At 49.0% G+C, this 9,450-nt stretch overlaps 1 protein-coding gene across 1 annotated transcript; it reads right to left on the bottom strand.

Annotated features, from left to right (window-relative positions):
• Nucleotides 1-343: 343 nt before the first annotated feature.
• Nucleotides 344-5,264, bottom strand: LOC147105505 (electron transfer flavoprotein regulatory factor 1-like). The gene is made up of 2 exons (XM_086009923.1): nt 5,175-5,264; nt 344-1,878 (listed from the first exon to the last, which is right to left on the bottom strand). Exons 1-2 carry the CDS (start codon nt 5,217-5,219, stop codon nt 1,663-1,665), a joined length of 261 nt encoding a protein of 86 aa, XP_085866049.1. The 5' UTR covers nt 5,220-5,264; the 3' UTR covers nt 344-1,662.
• Between the last annotated feature and the right edge of the window lie 4,186 nt (nt 5,265-9,450).

Raw genomic sequence — 9,450 nt, 5'->3', positions numbered from 1 at the left:
AGTTGTGGGCAAACTCTTAGAATCCATGAGATGCAGTGGAGTGCGAGGGTTTGTCATTGAGCGACAGCTTGACAAAATATTTGTGGTATGCAATATTGGGCCATCTAAATGGTACTGTTGCACTGTCTTGCCAGGTTCTCTAAGGTATACAGTCTCCTCCCACATCTGTTCCGAGACACTGCAGATACTTTAGCCCAGCTGCCATATCCTGCAGGCATGGAGCATTGCCATCTGGTGGGAGGGTGACTGGCCTTCCAAGCCAGTCTTGACAATTTGTACATGTGCTCCTTAGCACTTACAAAGTGGAGGCATCTTCTTTCACAGTAAAAGATATGCAAATACATAAAAGGAAAAATTACTAAACAGTAATGTTTAATCAAAGGAAACGGTTTTTAACATAAAATTGATACTGGCTGCATGTTCTGAACCAAATTATAATTTACTCTAAAGTTTGAATAAAAGTTTTGAAATTCTTTCTAAGATTATTAAAATGTTCAATTAAATTAGAAATTTCACCAATTTGGTGCAGCAATTTGACATGTGACGGTATCAAGTTTGTTATGCTAACACTAGTCCAGGTATCAAGGCAGTAAACATCCATCCTGGATTACGCCTGCAAACTTCTTTGCGCCAGTGTTCTATTGACAAGCACTGTATGTATTCCGACGGTCTTAAAACTGCAGCAGCTCTCTCTAAGTTGCACTTGTTTCAGCAGCAGTACAGCAACATTGTGTGTTAATAAACGGACAGGCACTTTTAAACTGGTTTACCTCTATAAAATGAGATCAATAGATTGATTAAGATCAGGCCGCATAATCAGTCAGCAATAATCTGAATCAAAGCCCAACATTCTTAGAACATGGTTTGGATTTTGAAAGGTGCATCGATTGGCTACAATGAATGATTCAGCAAGTTCCATGCAGATCGGCCCATTCACTACAGGTGAAAGCTTGTTGACATGGCAAGATCTGGTTGGCTACCGAGCAGGCATTAATTCTTGTATTCCAAGGATGTTACAGGAAACTTTGAGCTATCCGGAAGTTGAATGTCCGGCAACTTTGATCTAACGGCAGAAATCAGCAGCCATTTTGGTTAGGTTTTTTTTTTCTCCTAGCATTCTTTTCACAGGCAGGCTCTGGAAAGCGTCTTTGTCACTTAGCAACAGCTTCAGAGACGCTTCCAAGCTACTGGGCCGAGTGTTTACAAGCTGTTGCTGAGCAACAGTGTTTGTGGTCAGACACGGCAGGCTCTAGAAAGCATCTTTGTATCTTAGCAACAACTTGAGAGACGCTTCCAAGCCACGGGCCGAGTGTTTACAAGCTGTTGCTGAGCAACAGTGTTTGTGGTCAGATACTGCGATGAAAAGCTCCTATCTGATAACATTGACGCTGGTCTATCCGGAGCTTTTAAAAAAACGGCAGTAGCTCGGTCCCATGGGTGCCGGATAGCACAAAGTTTCCTGTATTTGAATTTTGAAGCATTGCACCATTGGGCTCTTAAAAGTACCATTCTTAATTAGCAGATTTAAATAAGATTATATATTTGAGAAGCACAGGTAGGTGCAGGCAATACAGCCTGTGGACCATAGAATCACATAGGTGTGCAAAGATTCTACATGTCTAAAATTAAGAGGTGTTTTAAAGTCGTTCCCACCAAGGTCATTCATTCATTTTTCTCCTCATAATAACGTTGTTTCATAGCTCTGTATTTCCTAAGATAATACAAAGCCTCCAGTTCCTTCATCACAAACTGTCCCCGAGCTATTAGTTCCTTGATTTGCTTAGGGTCCGTAACATCTTTGTTTTTCAAGAAAGCCCTCTTAAGACGATCTCTGAAGTAGTCTGCTCCCTTTGGGTATTCTTTGCCAAGGAACAGCAACTTTAAGACAAAACATTGATCTTTTAAGCCAAGGGTAATGCATTTTTTCCCATTTTTAATGTATTTAAAAAAATAAACCTAATATTAAGCAATCTTGATTACATGCTCTTCCCTCCAGTTAAATCAGATGTTTTTCAGCTTCTTACTCCAGTTGAATACTGGGAGAACTGAAACCAGCTAATTCAACTTCCAAAGACTTTTGCTTCCAAGACTTAGAGGTGATCTGATTGAGATTTATAAGATGATGAAGGGAATAGATTGTGTTCGAGTTGACAGCTTGTTCCAATTAAGGAGGTTAGTGAGGACCAGGGGGTCACAATCTCAAGTTTTATAAGGCCAGATCTAGGTTAGATGTCAGGAGCTGGCTCTTTTCCAGAGAATAGTGGACCTGTAAAACAGGCTGCCGGCTCTTGCGATGGACACAGAATTCCTTCAAGCGAGAGCTGGACCTGTTTCTGACGGAGGCGGAGATCATATCTTCCAAAGATAGGCACAGCATAAAATTCAGGGCCAGAGTGATCTCCTGGAGTAGTTTCGATAGCCTAAGAAGTTGAAGAGGAATTTCCCAGATTCCTCACCACCCCCCCCAATTGGCCTGGAATTTTAACCTGGTTTTTCACCTCTCCCAGATCAGGTGGGGTGGAGAGTGTATATATTATACATAAGGTATCGCAGTTGTGTGGGATAGGCTGGATGGACCAGAAGGTCTTTTCCTGTCTGTCATTGTTGGTATGTTCGTGTATAACTCCATCCCCTCCCCGACTGCTCACTCAGCTTGAACCAGATGGCACGCAGGCTTAGTGTTGTTAGATCTGGAGTAGGGCTTTAAAACCCATATCCTTTCCACCACTAATACTACATACTCCCAGCTTTGCAACATTACCTGCCTTCGTCCTTACTGCCGCTGAACCTTTATCCACACCTCTGTTTCCTCCAGACTTGTCTTCTCGCACACCTTCCTCTGGCCTCCCAAACACTCCCCCTGCACAAGTACTAACTTGTCCAACATTCTGCTGCTTGCATCGTCACTCGTACTAAGTCCTGCTCGCCCACTGTACCTGTCCTCACCATCCTCCACCGGCTCCCTCTCTCCAACACACCAAATTCAAAACGCTTGTCATCGTTTGCAAGAGCCTCCAAGACACTGCCCCACCCTCCCACCCATTGCAACCCCATCCAGCCCTACATCCCAGCTTCCACACTATTGCCGTCAACTCTGGCCTCCTGTACATACGCCAAGCATTCCTCAATTGATAGCAGAGCTTTCAGTTGCCTTGGTCCCACCCTCTAGAACTTCCTCCTTCTACTTCCCTACCCAGCCTCCTGAATAACTATTTTTTGGCTATGCTTTCAGCCAGCTCTCCCAATTCTCCGACTACTGCTCGGTCCATTCTCTCATAGGTGAATGGGGTGCTTTTATCATGTTAAAAGTGCTATACAAAGGTATTTTTCTTCAGAATATTCTGTGCTCAATATAATTTTGAGCTATTTGAGGACCCTATTCTTTCTATAAATTTTAGGTAATGGTAACTCAAGCTGCCTAAATAAGTAGTTACCAAGTAGTCTAATTGGGGGGTGGGGGCGGAAGGTAATACAATATGACTAAGAGTGGCTTTGTCATGAGGTTTCTTATCCCCCTACAACAATCCAGTATGATTTAGACAGGTTGGGTGATTGGGCAGAAACATGGCAGATGCAGTATAACATGGATAAATGTGAGGTTATCCACTTTGGAAGCAAAAACAGGAAGGCAGATTATTATCTGAACGGCAATAGATTGGGAGAAGGGGAAGTGCAGAGACCTGGGTGTCCTTGTGCACCAGTCGCTGAAGGTAAGCATGCAGGTGCACCAGGCGGTTAAGAAGGCAAATGGTATGTTGGCCTTCGTAGCGAGAGGATTCGAGTACAGGAACAAGGATGTCTTGCTGCAGTTGTACAGGGCCTTGGTGAGACCACACCTTGAGTATTGTGTGCAGTTTTGGTCGCCTTATCTGAGGAAGGATGTTCTTGCCATGGAGGGAGTGCAGCGAAGATTCACCAGACTGACACATGCGATGGCAGGAATGACGTATGAGGAGAGATTGGGTCGATTGGGCTTATACTCGCTGGAGTTTAGAAGAATGAGAGGGGATCTCATTGAAACTTATAAAATTCTAACAGAACTAGACAGACTAGATGCAGGAAGGCTGTTCCCGATGGTGGGGGAGTCCACAACCAGGGGTCACAGTCTAAGGATAAGGGGTAAGCCATTTAGGACAGAGATGAGGAGGAATTTCTTCACCCAGTGAGTGGTGAACCTGTGGAATTCTCTACCACAGAAGGCAGTTGAGGCCAATTCATTAAATATATTCAAGAAGGAGTTAGATATATTTCTTAAGGCTAAAGGGATCAAGGGATATGGGGAGAAAGCAGGGACAGGGCACTGAGTTTGGATGATCAGCCATGATCTCATTGAATGGTGGAGCAGGCTCGAGGGGCCGAATGGCCTACTCCTGCTCCTATCTTCTATGTTTCTATGTTAACAGTCCATAACAACACTTTAAAAGAATTTTACATGCTACAATAAAAATTGCCAACATTAGTAATTTGATGTCCAGCCCTGACTGAACAATTTGTAGCAAAAGACGTGCGTTTTACCCTCAAAATCTCTTATAATAATGGTTGGAAGACTTGAGATTAATAACTGCCCAATTGGGACCGAGGCTCAAAGCAGGCATGTTCTCCCTCTCATGCACTGACTGTAGCACAGCATTACATTAAAAAAAAATCAGAATCATTAAAATTAGATCACAGCAGTCACATAAAGGTCATATTCAGTCTAATTTTGTGTCACAAACTCCCGCCCCCCTCCCCCACAATTTTCTTCACATTGCTCGATGGGTCAGTTCACAGTTAGCGGCAGCGATCTGCTACTTGTGCGCATCCTTTGCGTGCAGGCCTAACGGCAGCAAGTAGTTCGAGCTTGGGAGAGAGTTGGGGAAAGCATAGTAGGGTCTAATTACGCTCTCAACAGTTGTCCCCAGGAGCAGTATCCAGCAGTGATCATCAGATACCAATCCGGAATGGGAAATTCCGTTGATTCTTTATTCCTCCCCACCCTAACCTAAGGAAGTAGAGGTTGATTGCTGTGTACCCATTGCAGCCCTGGTTGATAGTGGTTAACACATACAAGGGGCTGACCTGGAAACTTCCTGACCTACATGACTCAGTCCCACACCAAGCAATTTATCCACCCGCTGAATCATGACCGTAAATTTGTCGCTAAACAATGTTACAGCCGATGGCCAGAAACTTACATTTTTATACAGTTTTATTACTTCGCTTCTTAAAGGATTTGCCATGTTCCAACAAAAGCTTTTCCATCCAGTCTTTCACTGTTACTGTAACAAAACAAAAGGGCTCAGATTCAGGTACACTAAAAGGCAGCCTTGGCTCAGTGGTAGCACTCTTACCTCCCGAGTCAGAAGATCGTGGGTTCGAGCCCCACTCCAGAACTTGAGCATAGAATCTGGCCTGACACTTCAGTGCAAGTAGTGAGGGAGTGCGACACTGTCGGAGATGCCATCATTCGGATGAGATGTTAGGCCCCATCTGCCTGCTCAGGCGGATGGCAAAGATCCCATGGGACTATTTCAAGATCAGGGGAGTTCTGGCCAACATTTATCCCTCAACCAACATCACCATCAACAGAAGGCCATTCAACTCAGCTCCAAGGGTTAAATTACAAGGAGAAATTACACAAACTAGGTTGTATCCCCTGGAATTTAGACGGTTAAGCGGTGATTTAATCGAAGTTTGCAAGATATTAAAGGGAACAGACAGGATAGAAACTATTTCCGCTGGTTGGGGAGTCTTGGACTAGGGGACAGAGTCTAAAAATTAGAGGCAGTCCTTTCAGGAGTGAAGTTAGGAAACACTTCTACACACAAAGGGTGGTAGAAGTTTGGAATTCTCTTCCGCAAACGGCAATTGATGCGAGATCAATTGTTAATTTTAAATTGGAGATTGATAGATTTTTGTTAACCAAAGGTATTAAGGGATGGGGCCAAAGGCGGGTATATAGAGTTGGGTCACAGATCAGCCATGATCTCATTGAATGGCGGAACAGGCTCGAGGGGCTGAATGGCCTCCTCCTGCTCCTATCTCCTTGCTGTTTGTGGGACCTTGCAGTGTGCATATTGGCTGCTGCGTTTGCCTACAAAATAAGAGTGACTGAACTTCAAAGGTGGTTAACTGGCTGTAAAAAGACACCATATAAATAAATGCAAGTTCTTTCTTCTTTCACTAGCCCCCATCTGCAGTAGTTTGCCTGTACTGTTTATTTTCAGCCCTCTCTATTTCATTCATCTTTTTGTTATTCAAGAGTCTGAAACCAAAGTCTGGAATTAAACAATCAACAGATTTCATAATGTTAGGATGCAATAATTACAGATAACACTGCCATTTTTCGAAATGTGTCGTCCCCCCACCCTCCCATCATGGATTAGTGAGAACTTTCTCCAGCTAAACACCAGCAAAACAGTCACCCTGTTCCATTCCGACCAGGAACTCTTCAACCTAGCTGTGCTATTCCACGCCACTTCCGCAGCGATTTGCTATGGATTAACCCCGCTGTGTGCAGCCTGTGTCCTGCTCGTCCTTCAGCTGAGCTTCAAACCCGACATTCAAAGCAAGCGAGTGAACAGAATAAGTTTTTTTAAACATACAAAGTGACAGACAAAACAGCAAAGATAATTAGATTATCACAGATTAAACACCGTAAGTGGACACTGAAGTAACCGTCCTCTCTTTTCACATTTGCTTTTTGTGTTACTTTTTGCACAAGATTCTCAAGTGAATTGTAGTAAGACGACAAACTATCGATGTAGGTTTACAAACAGATATGAGAGTTACATTTGCCTGTTCAAATCCCTTCAGCCTGGATTCTGTTATGCCGACAACACTGGGACCGACCTGGTCAAAGACACCAATGGTGCTGATTTCAGCCCTCCCCGATCTCTCTGTGGCCTTCAATAGACTGAGCCACTCTGTCCTTTCCTACCATTTCTCTTCTATGGTCCACCCATCACACCACCCTTTCATGGTCGCCTTGCTGCTTGTCTCAGCACAGCCTGGAGATCTCCTGCAATAACTTCTCTTTGTGCTTATAATCACCCTTGACGTGGCCCACGGTTCTACCCTTGGTCTCCTTTTATCCCCCAATCCATGTACTGCCTTTCACTGACACGATCAATAAGCATGGGGTTAACTTCCATATACAGGAAACTTATCCGGGACCGACGTGGTGCCGGTTCATCAAAAATTCCAGATAACCGAACGCTATAGTAAAAGATACGGAGCTGAGAGCTCCGTATAAAGCAACAAACCCTGTTGCTTAGCAACAAGTTCAGAACAATGGCCACAAGTTCCAAGCGTCTCTGTAGCTTAGCAACAGCTGCAGCCTCACCCTTGCACAGCAACAGATGGAGGAAGGCAAGTAATAAAAGTTACCTGAACCTACTCCTGAATTTTGCTGGTTCACAGAATCACAGAAACCCCACAATGCAGATAGAGGCCATTTCGGCCCATCGAGCCTGCACCGACACATATCCCACCCGATCCCTGAAACCCCTACACCAACACATATCCCACCCTAACCCCGTAACCCCACGTATTTAATCCCCCTAACACTAAGGGTCAATTTATCATAGCCAATCAACCTAACCCGCACATCTTTGGACTGTGGGAGGAAACCGGAGCACCCGGAGGAAACCCACGCAAACACGGGGGGAATGTGCAAACTCCACACACACAGTCACCCGAGGCCGGATTCGAACCCAGGCCCCTGGCGCTGTGAGGCAACAGTGCTAACCACTATGCCTTAACCGAGATTTCCGGTTATTTAGGTGCCGGTAAATTGAAAGTTTCCTGTATGTGCTGATGACACAAGAGTCTTTGCACCACTCTCAACTACACAACCACTACCCAAAATACCATCAGACATCAAGTCATGGATTACTTAGGACTCTCTCCATCCAAACAAGACCAAAGCTATCTGGTTCAGTTCCGACCAGAAACTGCGCATCATAGTCTCTGATTCCATTCCCCTTCTTAGCTGATAGTACAGGCTGAAGCGTGTGCAATCCAGCAGAACTTCACACATGTGGTCCCTCATCAACACCAGCACCACCTATCTCCATGTCTGAACTATCACCTATCATCACTGGCTCCCACTGCCGCTGAAACTCTCAACCATACCGTTTGGCCACTTCTGACTCGACTGCTCCAACAGTCTCCTTTGCTGACCTCCTTGAGATCTGCCGTACGCAAACTCCAACCCATGCAGAATTCTGCTGGCTGCATTCTATCCGTATTAAGTCTCACTCATCTATCACCTTTATCCTCACTTACCCCCCCTGGCTACCTGTCATGCCCCCACCCCCCCGATACATTAACCCCAACCTCAAAATCTAAGCCAACCCCCCCCACCCTCAGACCCCCCCACCACCCCTGACCTCAGATCCCCGACCCCCGACCTCAGACCCCCCCGACCTCAGACCACCCCGCCCCCAGACCCCCCCGCCCCCCCCGACCTCAGACCCCCCCGCCCCCAGACCCCCCCGCCCTCAGACCCCCCCGCCCTCAGAACCCCCCGCCCCCCCCGACCTCAGACCCCCCCGCCCCCCCCGACCTCAGACCCCCCCGCCCTCAGAGCCCCCCCCGACCTCAGACCCCCCCCGCCCCCCCCGACCTCAGACCCCCCCCCGCCCCCCCCGACCTCAGACCCCCCCGCCCTCAGACCCCCCCGCCCTCAGAACCCCCCCGCCCTCAGAACCCCCCCGCCCCCCCCGCCCTCAGAGCCCCCCCCGCCCTCAGACCCCCCCCCGCCCCCCCCGACCTCAGACCCCCCCCCGCCCCCCCCGACCTCAGACCCCCCCGCCCCCCCCGACCTCAGACCCCCCCCGCCCCCCCCGACCTCAGACCCCCCCCCGACCTCAGACCCCCCCGCCCCCCCCGACCTCAGACCCCCCCGCCCCCCCCGACCTCAGACACCCCCGCCCCCCCCGACCTCAGACCCCCCCGCCCCCCCCGACCTCAGACCCCCCCACCCCCCCCGACCTCAGACCCCCCGCCACCCCCCGACCTCAGACCCCCCCGACCTCAGACCCCCCCGCCACCCCCCGACCTCAGACCCCCCCGCCCCCCCCGACCTCAGACCCCCCCCGCCACCCCCCGACCTCAGACCCCCCCGCCCCCCCCGACCTCAGACCCCCCCCGCCACCCCCCGACCTCAGACCCCCCCGCCACCCCCCGACCTCAGACCCCCCCGCCACCCCCCGACCTCAGACCCCCCCGACCTCAGACCCCCCCGACCTCAGAACCCCCCCCGACCCCCCCGACCTCAGAACCCCCCGACCCCCCCCGACCTCAGAACACCCCCGACCCCAGAACCCCCCGACCCCCCCGACCTCAGAACCCCCCGCCCTCAGAACCCCCGACCCCCCCCGCCCTCAGAACCCCCCGCCCTCAGAACCCCCCGACCCCCCCCCGCCCTCAGAACCCCCCGACCTCAGAACCCCCCGCCCCCCCCCG

This window comes from Somniosus microcephalus, chromosome 17, assembly GCF_052327205.1.
Source record: "Somniosus microcephalus isolate GS21.2 chromosome 17, FLI_Smic_1.0, whole genome shotgun sequence".
NCBI lineage: Eukaryota > Metazoa > Chordata > Chondrichthyes > Squaliformes > Somniosidae > Somniosus > Somniosus microcephalus.
Note: the sequence above shows the minus strand (reverse complement) of the source record. Positions and strands in the feature narration are given on the sequence as shown.

What these genes read in the sequence shown, in the direction of transcription:
- LOC147105505 (XM_086009923.1), bottom strand. Translation starts at nt 5,219, where the DNA reads ATGGCAAATCCTTTAAGAAGCGAAGTAATAAAACTGTATAAAAAT. An exon ending in TAATAAAACTGTATAAAAAT is followed by an intron (nt 1,879 to 5,174) that starts GTAAGTTTCTGG and finishes TTTGTCTTAAAG; the next exon opens with TTGCTGTTCCTTGGCAAAGA.